The sequence below is a fragment of the Hordeum vulgare genome, chromosome 6H (genome assembly GCF_904849725.1).
Source record: "Hordeum vulgare subsp. vulgare chromosome 6H, MorexV3_pseudomolecules_assembly, whole genome shotgun sequence".
Classification (NCBI taxonomy): domain Eukaryota; kingdom Viridiplantae; phylum Streptophyta; class Magnoliopsida; order Poales; family Poaceae; genus Hordeum; species Hordeum vulgare.
In genome coordinates this window covers 538,432,814-538,454,588 of record NC_058523.1, presented here as the reverse complement: position 1 = coordinate 538,454,588, position 21,775 = coordinate 538,432,814, and the positions used below count along the sequence as shown (strand labels likewise).

At 41.6% G+C, this 21,775-nt stretch overlaps 1 protein-coding gene across 1 annotated transcript; it reads right to left on the bottom strand.

Annotated features, from left to right (window-relative positions):
• Nucleotides 1-453: 453 nt before the first annotated feature.
• Nucleotides 454-5,142, bottom strand: LOC123404652 (disease resistance protein Pik-2-like). The gene is made up of 2 exons (XM_045098591.1): nt 3,709-5,142; nt 454-2,892 (listed from the first exon to the last, which is right to left on the bottom strand). Exons 1-2 carry the CDS (start codon nt 4,539-4,541, stop codon nt 906-908), a joined length of 2,820 nt encoding a protein of 939 aa, XP_044954526.1. The 5' UTR covers nt 4,542-5,142; the 3' UTR covers nt 454-905.
• Nucleotides 5,143-21,775: the final 16,633 nt, after the last annotated feature.

Sequence of the window (21,775 nt, the reverse complement as noted above, 5' to 3'; positions counted from 1 at the left end):
ACGAACGTGCGTGTTCCCTGGCCGGGAGAGATCCATGTCCGCACTTGGTTAAACTTGTGGTCGTCGTTGTCCAACGTTGCTCCAGAGCATGCATGCGCGACGTACATGTCTGCACCGGTGCAGCCCCAGGGCCGAACAGATCTCCAGCGCGGGCAAGGAGTTACAACTTCTTGCAAAGTTTACCCATGCTTGTTGGAGTTGGATCTTTGCTACTCCCTTCGTTTTTAAATATAAGTCTTTTAAGATATTTTACTAGAAGTCTACATACGGAGCGAAATGAGTGAATCTACACTCTAAAGTATGTCTATATACATCCGTATGTAGTCAAACCTCTTTAAAAACTTATATTTAGGAACGGAGGGAGTACAAAACTTTTGTTTATATTTATAAAATCACAACTGCATAAGAAAAACGTTGAAACATTCATTTATATTTATAAAATCACAACTGCTGAAAAAAAAATTGAAACACAATTTGGTTCATAGTAAAGTATCACTAATAAACCATTACATATTACATTATCCAATGAAAGGAATGCAATGCATAATGAAGCACCAGAAAAAGAGATGTATCTAAAATATCAAACTTGGAAGCTCGCTGAGGAGGAGCAGCAGCAACAACCCTGCTGGTTCTTGGACTCCATTCGAGGAAAATGAGCCTATCTAGCTTGCCAATGAACTTGTTGAAGGAAATAAATAACGAAGAATGACTACATGAGTAAAATAAAAGAAAGGGGAGTATCATCCTAAGTGGTACAGGAATGAAATGGAAGAACACCAGCATGAATGAGTCTTGCAGCAACGCAACTAATCCACAAACGATCACACAATGGTTGATCGAAAACCCGCAAACGCATTACAAACCCAGAAATAATGTAATGTAATCTTGCAGGGGAGAGAGAGTTTCTATGGCCTGAACCTGCGGGCAGGATGTGCCCTGAGTGTATCATTCAGTAGGGCGGGGCGGTTTGGATGTGCTCTGACTGCTCTCTCGAGGCAAGCCTTCGCAGCAGCCTGAACGACTCTGCTCGCGCGAGTCAAGCCACCGACTTCGACAGTAGCGAGGCGGGGGAGGTTTCCAAGTCCAAACTCGAAGGCACCAGTAGCGAGTGCCTTAGTTTCATCCGGCTCGAAATAAATCTTGAGCATTTCCAGCATTGGCATGGAGCCTGTTGTAAACATCAGATTCATACCTTCACCAGCTATATAATAAAGAAACTTCAACAAGCATGGGAACCCCACTTCGCCACCGACTGTCAGCTTTGCATCTTTAGAACACCCTCTTGCTTCTACTTCCAGAATGAGCAGAGCGGGTAAGCTTCCAAGGATACACAGATCCTTCTGTCTGATTCCCTCCACTTCAATGCGTAACTCTTGGAGGTTGACAAGTAAGAGCATCCATTCTGGAACCTGCTGGACTGGCGAACGAATTAAGATGAGTTTCTGGAGGTTAAGCATAGCGGGGCACAAAGGTTCCTGCTGTAAGAAGCTGCCCCCGCTCATAATTTTCAGAGAACGAAGGTTCAGAGAGACAAGGCTACGAAGAGAAGAAGCAGTAACTTTGTACAACTCATTGATTTCCTCTGTTTCTCGACGTGTACTAGAATCATCCTGTAAAGTAATGAACAACTTCCTCAGATTCTTTAGCTGCCCAAGTTCTTGCAAGAAGTTAGATGTCTGACTGAAAACCCTCACCCGTTTCAACACCTCAAGTGCTTCCAACTTCATAATTCCATCAGGAAATTTAACAGCACCATCAGTCAATAGATACACCAATTTTCTGAGATTTAATAGACTTGCTGGCAGTTCACCTACTTCTGTGCTTCTTAGATCCAACATCTCTAGGTACCGTAGATGGCGGATTCCTTTTGGCAGTTTACTTACTCCTGTTCCCCTGAGGTTGATGTACCTTAGATGAAGCAACATCCCGATATTTGTAAGATAATGTTCCTTCAACTGCTTGATACCCCCAAAATCCAGAATACGCAAATGAATAAATACATTCAATGGAGGGATTCCATCTGTATTCCCAAAAACACTGAGTGATCGTGCATGGGACAATACCAGATGTTTTGGCAGGGTAGAATTTCCTTCTCCGCCATTTTGGAGAGAGAGCCGGCGAACTTTCATTTTGTCATTTATAGGTACACAGGGAACACCAACCAAAGTAATGAAGTTATCTTCAATGGACTTGGATACGATGAAATCAAGAATTACATCATGAACTCTACAGCGAGTCACCTTATGATCATATCTGTCTTTCACAGGTTGGACCAAACACCTGTTGACCAGTTCATTGAAATACATCTCTCCTACCTCATGTATTGTGTATCTGCTGTCTTTGTGAATGATTCCTTCAGCAATCCATCTTCTTATCAGATTTTTCTTCTCGATAATAGTATCTTCTGGAAATATACTGAGATATAGGAGACAAGTTTTGAGATCAGAAGGCAGATCAAAGTAACTAAGTGACAATATCTTCATCATATTTTCAACACTATTATTTCTTTCAAGTGCACGGCCAATTGAATCTTTCACTTCATTCCATTTAGACACTGTACTTTCTTTGTTAGCCAGCAAGCCGGATATTGCAATGATCGCCAAAGGCAAACCATCACATTTTTTCAAAATTTGATTCAGAACTTCTTCAAGGTGAGAAGGGCAGTGTTCTTTGGGGCCGAATACTATTCTGCAGAATACCTGCCTTGAGTGCTCAATATCAAGAGGGCCTATATCGTGAATATGACCATTGAATGATGAGCGGCATGATTTAGCCACAGCATTTATACGAGTAGTGGTGATTATTCTACTGCCGATACTGGTCTTGGGGAATACACGCTTAATAATATCCCATGTATCCACACTCCATATATCATCAACAACAATAAAGTACCTGCACATTGAATTTGTCATATATATCTGTATGCTTTCATGTAAAGAGTATACAATAAGATAGGAAATGAACAAAAGAAGCTCATCGCACTGACAACAGCAGGCGACAATTTAGCTCCCATAAGCATATGCTCCTACTATGAACAGTAAAATCTCTATAAATATTGTTTTTGACAATGCACATGGTCATGTCTTGTATGTGTGTTCAAACTTTTATGAATAAAATACATTTGTTTTGCCCGGGGTAAAATAAATAAGTAATAATAATCAGTGCTCTAGAAAAGGATTTTTAGAGCACAAATTTATTTCTTTTCAAACAGACCACACAAATTGCCTTTTCTCCAAAGGAAGTTTAAATTTACACATAGGACAGGGATATGTATATGTGTAATTTTTTTCCCAGAATTTTTGACATTCAGAAAATCTTTTTTGTTACCCGGGAGCACATACTCATAGGAATTGATTTAAATTACCTACATAAATGTTGTTAAAATAGTATACATTACATACTTAATTCCCTTGTGCTTAACCTAGCTAGTTTGGTACAATCCTGGAAGTGCATCTGATATCCTAGAACTTTGTTTAGCAGTTGGGTAACTAATGACAAATGGGTTTGTCGACTAACTATTTTCTTGAATTAAGACTGTGCATGCATTAGGTTTCATACTACTGTTTGCAAGATGGTAAGAAATTTAACAAACAATAAATCAAGTACCTTCGACAATGACTTGCTCTATTGGTGATGCCCTAATAAGTTTTGTATATTAGAAGACACCAAATAAAAGTAAAAATAAAATAGCATAGAGGTACTACATACCTTTTGTCTTGTAGGAACTCGTTGATCTTGAGAACCAGATCTTCTTCGCTCCCTTCTATAGTATTAGCATAAGGTTGCCTGCTAACTTGACTAAGGATTCTTCTTAGAATGTTCATCATGTTTGGACTTCGTGACACAGATAAGAAAGCCAGGCACTGGAATCCTACTTTAAGCTCTTGATACACTTGATTTGCAAGAGTTGTCTTGCCCATTCCTCCAGACCCAACAATGGAGACTATCTTCAATTGCTCTGGTGACCCACATCCATCCACTTCAGTTAGCAATTTGATAATCTCAGCCTTAGGTTTATCAATTGCAACGGGTGTACTGTTAAGCCTAACAAGAGCTCTGGCGTGAAGGGTTCCTTTATTCATAGTCTGAGAGAAGTCTTCTTTTACCTTGTGACTTGCATTACTCTGTCTCACCTCAGTCTTGTACCTTCCATTCCTCTTACTAAGCTCAATGACTTGTTTCTTCAAACCATGGATCTCGCTAGCTGTCCGACCGCGAGCCATCATCATCCCCAGCCAGTTCTTCATTTCTTCTATGAAACCATCTGATTCAATATCTTGTATGAAGTCATCAACGCAGTCCTCCATATCGTAGGACAATTCCCGCACCTCCTTCATCCACAACTTGTCTCGCTCATTGGGACTCTCCTCCTCCAACATCTCAAGGAGAAATGCATGCATCGTGGCGAGCTCATCCCTGAGAAGGCTCACCTCGCGATGCACATGCTTGAAACGCTTATACTTGTCGCCGACCAGAGTGGCCAGCTTCTCCAGGACGGGTTTCAGGGCCCCCGTGGCAGCACTCACCAGAACCGGCTCCATGCTCGCACTGGCGCTAGCTGAGAATCAGATATGCTTGCGCAGCCCTCCAGATCTGGGAAAATCCCCAAAACTTTGATCCGGCCCCTTGCTCCAGATCGCGAAATCCTGGAAGGCCTCGGCGACGCGAATCGGACTCCCGGCCGATCTGACTGAGCTGACGGACCAGTCGGCAGTTGCTGGGTAGAGGTCGAGGTTCGGCGGCGGGGTATTGGAGGTCGCGGATGGCTGGCGTCGAGGCACTGGAGGTTCCGGCTGTCTGGCGTCGAGGCGACGGGGCGATGTGACGAGGAGAGAAACGGTGGGAGGGAACGGCTCGAGGTGCGAGTGACGGCGGGAGTCGACGGCCTATATGTGAGGTAATAGCGGGAGGTGCGAGGCGACGACTGGAGTAAACAGCGGGAGGGTGGATGCCACGGCGGAGGAGAGGTTGGGCTGGTGGCGACGGCGAGAGGAGGAGGGGCTGCCGGCTACGGCGGGAGGAGGAGGGGCTGCCAGCTACGGCGGGAGGAGGACAAAGGGCTGGCGGCGGCGGTAGGGGGGTTACGGCCACGGGTCCGACTCCGCCGGGGGTGAGGTGGGTATGAAGCTTGGGGAGAACTAAGGACTGTTTGGTTTCAATAAGTCAGATGACTTATAAGTGAGGTGACTTAAAACCAGTGACTTATAAGTCACGTCTGTTTGGTTGTCATCTGACTTATAAGTCATCTTTTCATGTAAAAGTGGATGACTTATAAGTTTTAAGTTGGGGTAGAGCAACTTATGACTTATAAGTTAGGGTGACTTATAAGTTGGGTCTGTTTGGCAAAATAAGTCACTTTTTGCACTTTTCAACTTATAAGTTGGTGACTTATTTGAAACCAAACACGGCCTAACAACTGCTCCGCAACTCCCGAGCGGAGTCTGGTCCAAGGGTTGCGGAGCAGAGCGACCGTCGTAATTAATTACCCACGGGTGCATAAAGTAAATTGATTCAGAGATGTAGAGATAAGTCTTTTTATTAATCATTGATCAATTTATCTGTACAATGGGTTGCTATGCCGAAAATGCATTTTGGTGGCCGAGCCCCATAGATGCCTTTAAATTTAAAACTCAAATTTCATGAAAATTCACATTTTTATATTTTAAAAAAATTTAAAAAAACATAGATAAGTGAGGATGTAACACACATGTGTGTAAATTTTCAGAAAAAAATACATTGAAATGAGAGCTATACAAAAAAGACAAATCTGAGACTTTTTAACACACAACACTATTCCTCGTTTCAGGCCTTGATTTTATCTTTTTTACAGATCGTATTTTAAGGTATTTAATCCTAATTTTTTACACACATACACATAACATCCTTCTTTACTTGCATATTTTTTCAGATTTTTTAAAACCGAAAATTTTAAATTTTGAAATTTTCAAAAATTTCAGCCTCCATGGCTTCCGGGAGCCAAACGTCCGTTCTCGTGCTCTGCTCTTTATATAGTTAAGGGGTGGAAGATAAGTGCCCACTTTAACGTTAAATGGAGGAACTTGATCCATAATGGATCAATGACTTGTTTCACACAAGGCCCAAGTTTTCCAACACTTCTCCTTGATCAGTTATCCGTATATTCATGTCTTAAAACTCCAAAAACCTCAGCGGAAAAAATGTGAAGAAGGAGCGCATAGTATACGTTGTTGTATTGCACGAATTGCCTCGTCAAAAACCTCAAATAAGAAACATCAGGAAAACTCACTCAACGAAAAAAGAGTACAATCCACTCAACCATCAAATTGAGTACTCAATCACCAGGATCGAGATTTTAATGACGAGTTTGTGAAATTCCTCACCCTCAACTTTGCATCTCTCTAAGTATCATCATACCGATTCCACGCACACACCTCTTAAAGGATGATGTCGATAATGATTTAGTGAACATATCATCAAGATTATCACATGACTTAGTATGCAAATTTCTCATCTCGTTCAACTGTTGCAGCTCATGTGCATAGAACTTGAGACAAATATGCTTTGTGAGGTTACTTTTCACATAACCAGTCTCAACTTGTGAACACAAGCAGCATTATCTTCATAGATAATGGTAGGGGTTTGTACGGTGGAACATTTACATTTTTTCCCCTAATTTGCGCGCACTCTGAGATTAGCCCTAATTTTTAGCTATGCTCAAATTTGCCCCTATACGGTCGAGTCCCTTTATAGAAATGCCCTTTTGTGTCGTTACTGTCCGATTGTCCGATCAACGGGCTTTAACCGTCTTGATGAACAGTAACTCAATGAACCGTAAATTTGAAAAAAAATCTAAAAATCTAAAATTTTATGGAATCGAATATACTGAGATGTGCAAGGTGCATGCAAATTTTTATGCTATTTGAATATTCCAAGAGCTCGTACCAAAGAAAATTAAATTAAAATTATACGCCTATGAACAGTACATTTTAAAAAATAGCAAGAAGATTCAAAAACATCTGAATTTTTGTGTGTCCAAGATGCTCGGGTGTGCAAGGTGCGTGCAAATTTTTGTGATCAAATGCCATGCGAGGAGGTCTAGCAAAAAAAATAGTGCATTTTTTCAAAGTTTTTTGCTGAACCAATTTTATTTCTCCACGAGCTCCTACAATGTCCAAGCATAACAAAAAATTGCACGCACCTTGTGCACCCAAATATCTTGGACGCCAAAAAAATCATATTTTTGATTCTGTTTGCTTTTTTTTAATTTACTGTTCACAGACGTGCAGTTTTAATTGTTTCCTTTGGTACGAACCCCTGGAATGTTCAAATAGCACAAAAATATGCACTCATCTTTGCACACCCGTGTATCTTCGATCTCACAAAATTTCAATTTTTTAAATTGTTTGCTATTTTTCTGAATTTACTGTTTACCAAGTTACTATTCACCAGCCGGTCAAAGACCGTTGGCCGGACGGTAACGACACATAAGGGCATTTCTACAAGGGGACTTGACGGCAGAGGGGTAAATTTGAGCATAGCTGAAAATTAAGGGCAAATATGAGAGTGGACACAAATTAGGGGCACAAAAATGTATATATCCCTTGTACGGTGTTCAGCTCACACGTTTGTTGAATATGGCTGATCCTCCGACGAAGCGATACACATTCTTTTGACGCTTCGAATAGTGCATGATTTCCTAGTGGTTCATGGAAGTCGACGGAAGAGTTTTGCTTGGCCGATCCCGAGGAAAACGCAGTTCCACCACAAAGGAAAACATATCTAGCCTATGATTTGCAATCATGCGGGTCCGATAGGTACCCAGCATCGGCATATCCTATAACAGATAGGTCTTGATTCCTTGTATAAAATAGGCCAAGATCTTTGATCCCTTGGAGGTAACAGAAGACGTCCTTGACACCTTTCCAATGTCTCTTGATAGGTTCAGAACTACACCTAGCAAGTGAACTGACGACAAAAGCAATATTTGGCCGTGTATAGTTTGCGAGGTACTGGGGAAAGGAACCTCTAGTCCCAGAGTTTCCTCCCCCTCTTCCTTAAGCCTGAACGAGTCCTTGTCTGGCTATAAAGATCTCCCGACCATCAGGGTCTTAGAAGGATATGCCTTATCAAATCCAAATCTTTCCAACACCTTCTAGGTGCAGGCCGTCTGGTGCACTAGAATTCCATCAGGAGAAAGTTCAAGTTGCAGACCTAGATAGAATTTGGTTTTACCAAATCCTTCACCTCGAATTCTGACATCAGGTAGGAACTCGCTTCCTCAATATCCTCAAGTGTACCGATTATGTTTAAATCGTCCACGTACACCAATATTATACATAATTAATATTGGGATCGTTGTATAAAAACAAATGGGTAATCTTTATTGCTCGTGTAGCCCTTCTGATGAAGGAAATCGCTTAAGCGGTTATACCACATTCTACCAGACTGTCTAAGTCTGCCTTTTGAGGTTGAACACTGTATAGACTCTTGTTTGCTCTATGATGGTTTGGAACAGGGATACCTTCAGGAACCTTCATGTATGTTCGAATCCAAGTGTAAGTCCATCTAGTGCCCTTAGTGATTTTGGTGGTTTGAAGACTTATAGGTTAAGTATCTAATGTGTTAATGAGTGTACACATGATCTATAAGTCGCTGAGGAGTTTGAGTTATACGATGAATATTGACCCCTAAAAATGTATATCTTCGGCTGAAGAAATTGGTTTGATGCTAAAGATTTGGATCGCGAAGAAATTGCGATGAAATTGATATTCCTCATGAAGATATTGAAGATGAGGAATTCAGTGTGTCCTGAAGAAAATCAGTTCGAAGACTTTGAAGCGTGAAGATTTATTCTTTCTGTTTTCTTTTCTTCACTCTTGAGTCATAGGAACACCGTACTGTTAAAGGGGGTCAAGGTAACACTTCGGAATGAATTTCCTCATGATTCTCAACCCAAGCCTAATCCTACCAAAAGCCTCGAGTGAGGCATATGAGAGACATGAGGACTCTCACAGTTGAGGGTCCCGACCGTTACCGTAACTCGTGCCACATCATTGATCTTATCCACACCAACGGTCATAATATTTAAGGGCATTTATGTCATGTCGAGATGCTCCCAGGCTATAAATAGCCCCCCCCCCCACAACCATTAGCTGGTTGGCTGCTCCAAAAGAAACTGGCACTTGTTATTGAGAGCAACCCAAATTCCTCAGAGTCTTCGAGAGTGAATCATCAGTGAGGAAATACCCCAAACACCAAACCACAAAACAAAAACCAAGTGATTGAACATCACTGAAGAATTTGTTCATGTGTGGAACTGAATCCTTTTACCTTTGAGGACTGTGCATCCTCCAGACGGTTAGGCGTCATGGTCTAGAGCAATCCAACAATCTATTGTGGATCGCCGGGTGACCGAGTTTGTGAGGGTTTGGAAGTCTGCCCTGAAGACTTACCACGAGAGTTGAGTGAGGATTGTGTGTCCTTTGCTCAAAGAAAATACGGTAGGGACTGTGTGTCTCGGGACTGTGTGTCTTTTGGTTTTAATACCAAGCCGCTCTAAACCATATATACAACTATCACATCAGTTGGAACTGGGTCATCAACCATTGTCTTCACTGTGATACGGGTTCTATTTCTTCAACTCTTTCTATTCCTCAATATTGTATGTTGAAGATTTTCATTGTCTCCGTTTGAAGAATTTTCTGAAGACTTTCTCTGAATTTCCTCAACCTCAAATTCTTCACACGAGTTAATTATCACCTGCTTACTCTGTGCGTGCGTACTGTGCAAACTGTTTTTCATATTCCTCATCTTGAAAACTGTTGTAGTGATACTTTGCACCCTTGATCCTTTGTTGTTCCGCTGCAAGTTATTCATCGGTGAGGAATTTCCTCAAAAGTAATTTCCTCAGCGATGAAATTCTAAAAATCTCCTATTCACCCCCTCTAGCCGATATAACGCACTTTCAATTGGTATCTGAGCAAGACACTCCCTTGTTCTGTGTGATTTTGGTTTAACCACCTAAAGTTTTAGTTATGTCGACTGCAGGCATGATCAAGGTTACTACAGGATGTCCTACTTTCGAAGGAAAGGACTTTCCCTTCTAGAAGACCAAGATGCAGATGCATCTACAAGCTATTGACAATGATCTCTGGTATATTGTGGAACATGGTGTTCCCCTCATCACTGCTACTGTCTCTGCCGCTGATGTGAAGAAATTAAAGCAACCTGATTCTCAAGCGAAGAATATCATTTGTGGCCATCTGACCAAAGGTCAGTATGGAAGAGTGAGTGCTTTGGGTTCAACAAAACTAATCTGGGAAAGGTTGTCCAAAGTCAATGAAGGAGTATCAACTCAGCGTGACTCTCGTGTTGATGTTCTTCGCAATCTCTTCAATCGCTTCAAGAGGCTTGACAATGAAAGCTGCCAAGATACCTTTGATCACCTCACTAACATATCAAATAAACTGCAAGCACTGGGAGCTCGAGACATCACTGACCATGAAGTTGTGAAGAAACTGCTAAGATCCTTGGATTCATCATTTGATACACTGGTTCTGATGATTCAAGAAAGACCAGACTACAAGATGCTTGATCCTGCTGATATTCTCGAAAGACTCAATACTCATGAATTCCAACAGGAAGAAAAGAGAGATCTATATGGACCAAGCTATTCTAGACCTCGTGAACTGAAGGCCAAAGCAATTTCCCCATCTAAAGAAGAAGACTCGGATTGCAGCATTGGTGATCCTGAAGAACTTCGACACGAGCTTGCAATGCTCATGAGGAAATTCCAGAAGTTTACACGACGTGGCCAGTTTGGTAAATCTTCAAGAAGAGATATGAGGAAATCAGAATCTTCATCTGAGGACTACAAGAAAAGAACCTGCCACAAATGCAAGAAATCAGGTCACTATATTGTTGATTTTCCTCATTGGGTGAAAGAATCAAAGAAGAAGAAATACAAGGATGAAAGTTCTGATGACTCAAAGAAAAAGAAGAAATCTTCAAATTCCTCATCCTCAAAGTCCTCATCGTACAAGAAGACTAGTTTCAGGAAGGCTTGGGCACTTATTGGCAAGGAAATGGATTGGGAGGCAGAATCTGAGGAATGTGATGACGAGGAGGGATCTGAACAAGACTCAGAATCTGGACAGGCTAGTCTTGCACTAGCTACCACATTCGTCAGCATGCCAATCTTCAACCTTGAAGAAAACGACGACTTCATTCACACTGATGACTATGCTGATGACTTCGCTCCAACCTATTGCTTCATGGAAAAAGGTTTAACGGTAACGATTGATACTTCCTCCTCTGATTCAAGTGATTGTGAACCTGATGATTATAAAAAACCCAGTTACAGTAAACTTGCTATCATTGCAACTAAACAACAAACTGCCCTTGAAAAGCTTTAGAAACTGCTAGACAGAAGCGATGACCTGTTGAATGATGAAATGAATCTTACCCAAATCCTCAGTGAAGATATGAAAAGTCTTCAGTCCAGATTTGATAATCTTCAAGATCGTCATGGCACACTCCTTGCTGATCATGAGAAACCTTCCTATGAATTTCTTCAAAGGAAACTTGATCTTGAGAAGCTAAGGATGTCTCATGATGATCTTCGAATGGAAAATGACTCATTACTCGCTCAACAGATCAGTGCCACTCAGGTTGAATTCATTCCTCCATGTCTTAAATGCATCGAACGTGAAACTGTCAATTCTTCACCAGAATCATCAGATGCTTCTATTGCTACAAATTCTTCAACTGCTCATGTGGTATCAAATTCCTCACTTGAGGAAACCACAAATGTTAGTGATGAAAATGCAGGACTGAAGGAATTTTATGTGACAGGCATGTACAAAAGTCTGAAAGGGCATGAAACCCTTTGCGATGTGCTCAAAAAGAAGATTTTGAACAGAAACCCAAGGAAAGAAGGAATTGCCTTTGAAAGGAAACTGAATGCCGATGGATCATATTGGAAACCTGAGCAGTACCCCAAAACCTCATGGGTTGCTGCTAAAGGGCCTCCCATTGATCCATCCAATCTAACAGGATTTACATGTGAATTATCCTGTTCCTCAGATGAGTCATTTGACTCCAACTATAAACTATTCAAAAATCAATCTGGTGAAGTATTTGCTCGATATGTTGGAACTAACTGCAGGAATGGACCATCCATGAGAAAAATCTGGGTCCCCAAAAGTTGGCTTGAAAATCTTCAAGTGAATGTCCTCATGACACCACATGTGAAGAATTTGAACCCCAGATTAAATTCCTCAGGAGGACAAAAGTCTTCAAGACGATCAAAATCCTCAACTGATCAAAACTATGCTCGTACCCATGCTAATGCTTCTAATATGCAGGGAAATTACAAGGGATATGAATATGAGCATTACTCCTCAAATCATTATGTTCATAAATGCTCAAGGAACTTCTGTGCCTATTCATTTGAGTACTCTAACCCCCCTACTCTAAAGAGAAGTGCATTAGCTTCAATGCCCCATTTCTCATATGGTGCTCGCAGGATGATGAATTCTTTACCAACCCTTCAGATGTGGGTGGTGAAGAAATTGAACTAATCACTTCTGCATGTCAGGTGTCCAGATGAAAATCATCATCTAAAGAATTTGCTGGAGACCTGAGGAAAATGCTTGATAGGACGCAAGCTAACATTGATGAAATGAAAACATTTCACACATCCTCAAAATTACTGTTTATGATGAAATTCCTATCTGATGAAATTGATATCATATTCTTCAAGTCTGAAGCATATGAGATGGTAAGCTGTACTAATTCATCTGCAGGACGACAAACCCAAGAGTACTGAGTGGGTTCTTGATAGTGGCTGCACACACCACATGATTGGTGCCAAAAGCTTGCTCATGAATATGCCGCTGACTCCATCACCACTGAAGCAAATCACTTATGCTGACAAAGGTAAAAGCAAGGTATTGGGACTTGGCAAAGCGGCTATTTCCAAGGACAGGCACATGGACAAAGTGATGCTTGTTGAATCCCTTGGGTTTAACCTCATGTCAGTCTCAATGCTTTGTGATCTTGATATGGTTGTTATCTTTGGAAAATATAGATGTGTTGTCATCATGGAATCTGACAGTTCCAAAGTATTCGAAGGTGTTAGAAGAGGGGATTTGTACATTGTTGATTTCTCTACATGTCCTCAATCAGCCACTTGCTTATTAGCAAAAACCTCAGATGGGTGGCTATGGCATCGAAGACTTGGTCATGCTGGCATGAGGAATTTGCACACGTTGGCGAAGAAGAAGCATGTCATTGGCATCGAATCAGTCAAATTCCTCAAGGACCACCTCTCCGGTGCTTGTGAGTCTGGAAAAATGACCGGATCCAAACACCCCTCGAAGACTATCATGACTACTACTCGTCCATTTGAATTGCTTCACATGGATTTATTTGGACCTACTCATTATGCCACTCTAACAAATTCAGCATCTCTATACGGCTTTGTTATAGTTGACGATTACTCTAGATATACTTGGGTGCAAATCATTCTATATAAAACCGAAGTGCAGGAAGTCTTCAAACAATTTTCCTCAAGGGCCTCGACGAACTTCGGTGTCAAGATCAAACACATCAGGAGTGATAATGGAACATAATTCACAAACACTGGTCTTTATGATTATCTTGATGAACTTGGTATTACTCATGAATTGTCTGCTCCTTATACTCCTGAGGACTCTGGTTGAGATGGCTGATACGTCTCCAATGTATCTATAATTTTTTATGGTTCCATGCTTTTATCTTATCAACTTTGGATGTTTTGTACGGATGAACATGCTATTTTATATCTTTTTTGGGACTAACCTATTAACTCAGTGCCAAGTGCCAGTTTCTGTTTTTTCCGTGTTTTTGACCTTTTTCACAGAAGAATATTAAACGGAGTCCAAACGGAATAAAACCTGCGGAATGATTTTTTCCATAACAGAACATATGCAGGGGACTTGAGAACCAAGGCAAAGGACCCGGGGGGAGGTCACAAGCCCCCTAGCCGCGGCCTGGGGAGGGGGTCGCCTAGTAGGCTTGTGGGCCCCCCGTGGCTCATTTGCCCTACTTCTTCCGCCTACAAATTCTTTAAAAATTCAAAACCACCAGAGAGAGCCACGAAAATACTTTTCCGCCGTCGCAAGCTTCTGTCTCCGCAAGATCCCATTTGGGGACCGTTCTGGTGCCCTGCCAAAGGGGGGATTCATCAACACCATTGCCTCTCCGATTATGCATGAGTAGTTCACCACAGACCTTCGGGTCCATAGCTAGTAGCTAGATGGCTTCTTTTTTCTCTTGGATCTTCAATACAAAGTTCTCCATGATCTTCATGGAGTTCTGTCCGATGTAACCTTCTTTTGCAGTGTGTTTGTCGAGATCGGATGAATTGTGGATTTATGATCAGATTATCTATGAATATTATTTGAGTCTCCTCTAATCTCTTATATATATGATTTCGTATCCTTGTAATTCTCTTCGAGTTGTGGGTTTTGTTTGGCCAACTTGATCTATAATTCTTGTAATGGGAGAAGTTCTTGGTTTTGGGTTCATACTGTGCGATGTCCTCACCTAGTGACAGAAGGGGTAGCGAGGCACGCATCATGTTGTTGCCATCAAGGGTAAAAAGATGGGGTTTATATCTATTGCATGAATTTATCCCTCTACATCATGTCATCTTGCTTAAGGCATTACTTTGTTTCTTATGAACTCAATACACTAGATGCATGCTGGATAGCGGTCGACCTGTGGAGTAATAGTAGTAGATGCAGACAGTATGTATGATCATTGCCTTAGATATCATCATGACTTTGCGCGATTCTATCAATTGCTCGACAGTAATTCGTTCACCCACCGTAATACTTGCTATCATGAGAGAAGCCTCTAGTGAACACTATGGCCCCCGGGTCTACTTCACACCATATTTTCAGATCTACACTTTTACTTTGTTGCACTTTCCACCTTCAGATCTCACCTTGCAAATAATCGTGAAGGGATTGACAACCCCTTTATAGGGTTGGGTGGAAGTTTGTTTGTTTTTTCGCATGTACATTGGTGCCTCATCTTGATACTCCTACTGGATTGATACCTTGGTTATCAAACAGAGGGAAATACTTACTGCTACTGTGCTGCATCACCCTTTCCTCTTCAAGGGAAAAAACCAACGCAAGCTCAAGAGGTAGCAAGAAGAATTTCTAGCGCCGTTGCCGGGGAGGATCAAGTCAAGAATAGTCTCCCGTCAACGTGCCAATTTCTGGCGCCGTTGCCGGGGAGTATTCAAAGTGAAGCATATCCAAGTAACTATCACAAACTCATCTCTTGCATTTACATTATTTGCCTTTTGCCTCTCGTTTTCCTCTCCCCCACTTCTGAAAAAACAAAAATTTACAAAAATATTTGCCTTTTTCGTTCGCCCTTTTCTTTCGCTTGCTTTCTGTTCGCTTGTGTGCTTGTCTGGTTGTTAAGTCACCATGACTGAAAACACCAAATTGTGTGACTTCTCGAATACTAATAATAATGATTTTATTAGTACTCCGATTGCTCCTGCCACTAGTCGGGAATCATATGAAATCAATGCTGCCTTGCTGAATCTTGTTATGAAAGAGCAATTTTCCGGCCTTCCTAGTGAAGATGCCGCATCCCATCCTAATACCTTCATTGAGTTATGCGATATGCAAAAGAAGAAAGATGTGGATAATGATGTGATTAAATTGAAGCTATTTTCGTTCTCATTACGAGATCGAGCAAAAACTTGGTTTTCATCTTTGCCCAAAAATAGTATTGATTCTTGGAACAAGTGTAAAGATGCTTATATTTCCAAGTATTTTCCTCCGACTAAGATCATCTCTCTCCGTAATGATATCATGAATTTTAAGCAACTAGATCATGAACATGTTGCACAATCTTGGGAGAGAATGAAATTGATGATTAGAAATTGTCCCGCTCATGGCCTGAGCCTTTGGATGATTATACAAATCTTCTATGCTGGTTTGAATTTTGCTTCTAGAAATATCTTGGATTCCGCCTCCGGTGGAACTTTCATGGAAATCACATTAGTATAAGCCACAAAACTCCTAGATAATATCATGACAAACTATTCTCAATGGCACACTGAAAGGTCACCTACTAGTAAAAAAGTGGATGCTATAGAAGAAATTAACTCTTTGAGTGCTAAGATGGATGAGTTAATGAAATTGTTTGTTAGTAAAGGTGCTCCTCTAGATCAAAATCATATGCCTTTGTCTTCCTTGATTGAGAATAGCAATGAAAGCTTGGATGTTAATTTTGTTGGTAGGAATAATTTTGGCAACGATAATGCTTATAGAGGTAACTTTATTCCTAGGACTTTTCCTAGTAATCCCTCTAATAACTTTGGCAATTCCTACAAAAATACTCATGGAAATTACAATAAATTACCCTCTGATATTGAGAGTAATATTAAAGAGTTTATCAACTTGCAAAAGATTTTCAATGCGTCCATAGAAGAAAAACTGCTCAAAATTGATGACTTGGCTAGGACCGTTGATAGAATGTCTCTTGATATTGATGCTTTGATATTGAGATGTGCTCCTCCCAAGATTAATATGGACGAAACTTTGAAAGCTATGCGTGTTTCCATGAATGAGAGTAAACAAAGAACCGCCCAAATTCGTGCTAGACATGAATGGCTTAAAAAGGCCTGTTCTCGTGATGAGAATCACGAAGATCTTAAAGTGCTTGGTGTGACTCCTATTGAATCCTTATTTTCTAATGTCAAACCTAATGATGATGGTGCTGGATATGAATCCACTTTGGTTGAGAAACGCCCCAATGATTCGGAGTCTATCTATCTTCATGCTAAAAGCACTAAAAGTGGAGTAGATGATATCAAAACTTTGAGTAGTGATGAAATTACTACTTTGGATTTCAAGGAATTCAATTATGATAGTTTCTCTTTGATTGAATGTATTTCTTGATGCAATCCATGCTAAACTCTCCACATGCTTATAACCAAAACAAGGCTTTTACCGATCATATCGTCGATGCTATGATGAAATCTCTTGAAGAGAAACTTGAGTTGGAGATATCTATTCCTAGAAAACTTCATGATGAGTGGGAATCTACTATCAAAATCAAGATTAAAAACTATGAATGCAATGCTTTGTGTGATTTGGGTGCTAGTGTTTCCGTTATTCCAAAGTCTTTATGTGATGTTCTATGCTTCAATGAGATTGACGAGTGCTCTCTTAATTTGCATCTTGCGGATTCTACTGTTAAGAAACCTATGGGAAGGATCAATGATGTTCTTATTAATGAAAATAGGAACTATGTACCCGTAGATTTCACTGTGCTTGATATTGATTGCAATCCGACATGTCCCATCATTCTTGGTAGACCTTTCCTTAGGACTATTGGTGCTATCATCGATATGAAGTAAGTGAATATTAGATTTCAATTTCCATTAAATAAGGGAATGGAACACTTTCCTAGAAAGAAAATAAGATTGCCTTATGAATCCAAGATGAGGGCTACTTATGGTTTGAGCACCAAAGACGACGATACTTGATTCTATCGCCTTATGCCTAGCTAAGGGCGTTAAAAACTAACGCTTGTTGGGAGGCAACCCAATGAATCTAGCTTTGCTTTTTTGCTTTTTGTTTTGTTGTGTCCACACCATCATACTTTTGTTATGATTGTGTTTTTTGTGTTTCTTTTTGTGTTTGTGCCAAGTAAAACCTGTATGACTAGTTTTGGTTATGGTTGTTTGATCGTGCTAAAAAAGGCAAAAACTTTATGGTCACGAAATTATTTTTAATTCCTATCCAGAAAGAGATTTTGAGTTGATTTTTTTTGCTGCTGGTTGATATGCAAATTTCTCTAATTGTCATAATGTTTCATAATTTGTGAGATACCAGAAGTATACGAAGTATACAGATTGCTACAGACTGGTTTGTTTTTGACAGATTCTGTTTTTGTGTGGGGACCCCGACTGGTAAGTCGAGATCGCCGTGCCCAGTGATCCCAAGGATCAATGCTCACTGAACACAGATACTACATAATAGAGTCTTACATCCAAATATCGAATATTACATCAAATGACCGAATGGTCAGGTTCACAAACAGGGCCTAAGGCCAATACAACGGGTACAACGGGTAGCAGAAACTCATAAGGGCTAAATGGGTGCCCATGCTATCAATCCTACACCGACAACCATTCTGACTTGGAAGCGTCCTAGATCGCAGGTCCGTCTTCGAAGACGTACTCATCGCCAAACTCCGGTCCTTCCTTGTCTGGTCAATAATATAACCAGTGGCAAGCCAATGAGTACTTTGAATGTACTTGCAAACAGCGCATGATATGAATAATGAAAATGAAGGATGACAATATCATGCATCTTTAGTGTAACTCATCTGGGTGGAATGATCATGAATATGCATCAAGTTAAAGAATTACTCTTGAAGAACATGTTACATATATCATCATATCTGCTAAGGGCTGAACCAACCGGGTTCACCCTATATGCCAAATCATCGGACATGTCATAACCTCAATGTATCAACTGAGGGCTAAGCCATCTGGGTTTACCCTATATGCCGAGTCACCGAACTTGGTCATATTATCATTATGATAACACCTTTTTAACACCACACACACACTCACCCACACTTGGTTTATGAAGAAACGCTGGATGTAGTTTAAGCAGGATTACCCACATGTATAACATCACCATTATGCAAGTGCTTTGAAGAAGCCTTCGGTACCATCACACCAATGATGAACCGGCACTATGATCACATGCAACGGAAAAGTACTAGCTATTCTAGCATGCATCAATGTATATGCTCAAGTCATGGTCAAAGGGCTGCTTGCCTTGCTCACGTAAGTCCTCGGGGTCTTCGAGGTCTTCCGCTACCACTCCGAATAATTTGTCTACTCATAACTATCGTCGGAAACAATCATAGTAAGCCACATAGCAAGCAGAATAGAAGTGCCACAAAAATAGAAGTTTTATTCTTCTTGGACCTCTTTGGTCTTAAGAAAAATACCTCAATCTTTTCGTAGGAGATTTGGATCACCAAGGACTTTTGAATGGATGGAAAGAGAAATAGGTGATCATTGTATAATCCAACAGAAATCATTCTGTTAAAAATGAGTGGAGGTACTAATTTAATAGAGAATGATTTTATAAATTTTTAGGAAGTGGTTTCACTGGATTTGGAGTTGAAATGAATTTACCTGGAATTTCTAATGTGGGATAAATAGCAATAGGAAGCTATTTATTATAAGCAACACAAATAAGTCACACAAAAATGTTGACTAGGGTTCTAAAAATGGGGGAAGGATTTTAGAAGGCCCTAGGAATTGGAATCACTCCATTTGGAGTTGAATTGAATCTGCTAGGAATTTTGAAAGGTGGGATATTTTATATCCAGATTGGGATTTTAGATAAAACACCATAGAAAGTGGGTAGGGAAAAATGTGCAAAACACTTATTGAATAGGCCTCATTTTTACGATCCTACAAAAATTTGAATCAATGAAATTGGAGTTAGAATGATTTTATGGGAGATTTTAGAAGTTTGCAGATATATGAAAAAGATAAAAAGGGCCTCCAGACTTGGCTATCTTGCGCACAAGGCGCTAGAGAAGGAGGTGGGCCGGCCCGGTTGTGCAGACCACCTGGGAGGTTGCTGACGCCAAAGGCGTAACCCTGCAAATGCGCCTTCGCGCGCGGGAGGCGCCAACGGTCAGGGTGCCGCCACTTAAAGCCGGGGCCAACCGGTGAGGGGCTGACCCGGGGGACCCCGCCTGTCAGCTTCGTCCCTAACCTCTTGCCGGCAAGGGAGAGCAGCAAGGGCATGGTTGCCGCGTGGGCGCCACTCCTCGGCCACCCCCCGCCCAGGTGAAGGCGCCGGCGGGCTCAGGAGGCCGCGCCGCCTTCATTCCCCACCCACGGCGTCTGCGGAGAGGGGCTGCAACAGGGGAGCCGACGCGCATCTGCGGGGGGCCGACGACGGCCCAGGTGGCTGCTCCCCACTGCGAGGAGGAGGAGAGGAATGGTCCCAAGGAGTCCCCGGGGTTCGGGTGACTGGGGAAGGCACAAGGGAGAGGGGAAGCACTCCGGGGTGCTTGGATTTGAGCGGAGGCGGCCGGGGTAGCTTCGACCATGCCGGCCATGGAGTAGGGAAGGGTGCTTAGGAGAGTATGGGCAGCTCGAGGGGGTTCCAGGGAGAGAGGAGAAGCCCAATGGGAGCCAGGGGGCTCGGGGAAGAGAAGGTAAGAGGGAAGAGAGAGAGAGGGAAAGCTCAGGAGCTCTCTAGAGCTCTCGGTGCATGGATGCCACGCACCACAGAAGGACTTTGGAGGCTAGCTCATGGATGGAGATGCTTTGAATGGTCAAGGGGAGCCTCTGAGACACACTGGGGCACGGAGAAACGGCTAGGCACGCCCTGGAGAAAGAAGATAAGGTGCAGAGCACCGTTTCTGCACGCCAGGGAGGTGGTCACCACCCCACCTGGTGTCCTGGGCTACCCCTTGGCCAGGCCAAGGTGTCAAGCATGCAAGGCATGCGTGCCATGAAGCACTGGTGGAGTTTGGAGCCAAGTGAAGAAGGTTTGAATGGGGTTTGACTGGTGTAAACATTTCAGCAGGAAACTAGGGGCTGATACAAATGGTTTTTACAGGCAGGGATGGGAGCTGAAACCATGCCCTGGAGCATCTGGTATGGAAGGACTACACATCTGCAAAAATTCAGCTCAAGAAAAGAAGTGTAGCTAGCACTTGCTGTACAAATCTACTTTTCAGCCAAAAATGAACTTGAGGAGGTCCTGCTCATTTTCTCCACATGAGCATGCCATATCTTGGTTCTAAATGAAGCCTTGGCATATAATAGATGCTCTGGAAAGAGTTGGGGTGATAGCTTAAGCAGAAGAATGGAAATAAGGGTAAAACAATGCTGCCAAGGGTGAAAATGAGAGAAACTTACAAAGGGTCCTTCCCCAATAATTGACCAGTGGCCATGGGAAAGTTACTGGAGGTAAAATATGACTATGTGAGGTTGTGGTAGAAAGTTGATCTCAAGGGTAAAAGTGGAAGGGGCAAAAGAAGCCAAATTAGTGAGTGCACACAAGGTGTTTTATATGTGGTTGGGCCACCAGATGAATTCCAATGGCTATGGAACTTAACAGGGTCAAATAATATATGAAAATAGGCTTGCACACCAAATTAGGGATTTGCTGGATAAGTTTTCCAATGTAGACTTGAAAAACCCTAGGAATGGGCAGAAATGGGTTTCTGCTTAGAACCCTATTCAAATAAATTCCCACAAATCCAATATTTGGTCTAGGGGCATTATTTGAGCATTAAGGTATGCACAAAAAGTTTGAGGATAATTGGAGAAACTTTATAATGTAAAGTTTACCAAAGTCAAAAATCAACAGAGAGGGTTTTGAGGGTCTTAGGACAAGTTCTTCTATTCTCCTTGGTGTACCACTTGGTGTGTATGCCTTATTGGAGTATTAGAACATGCCCACCAAATTTTAGCACAATTGGAGACACTTCCCAATGTAGAGTTGCTCAAATTTGATTATGGACAAATAGGGTTTTAGAGTGATTAGGGGAGTCAAATCAACTTGTATTGAAATGAAACTTGGCAAGATCATCAATAATATCATAGATGACAAGCTAGAATTTTACTGGAATTTATTGAGAATATTTCTTATAGAAATATTCCAAAAGCTTGAAATAGGCAGGAATGGTTTTGGAGGGGTTTGCCCAATATTTTGAACATGACCATGTG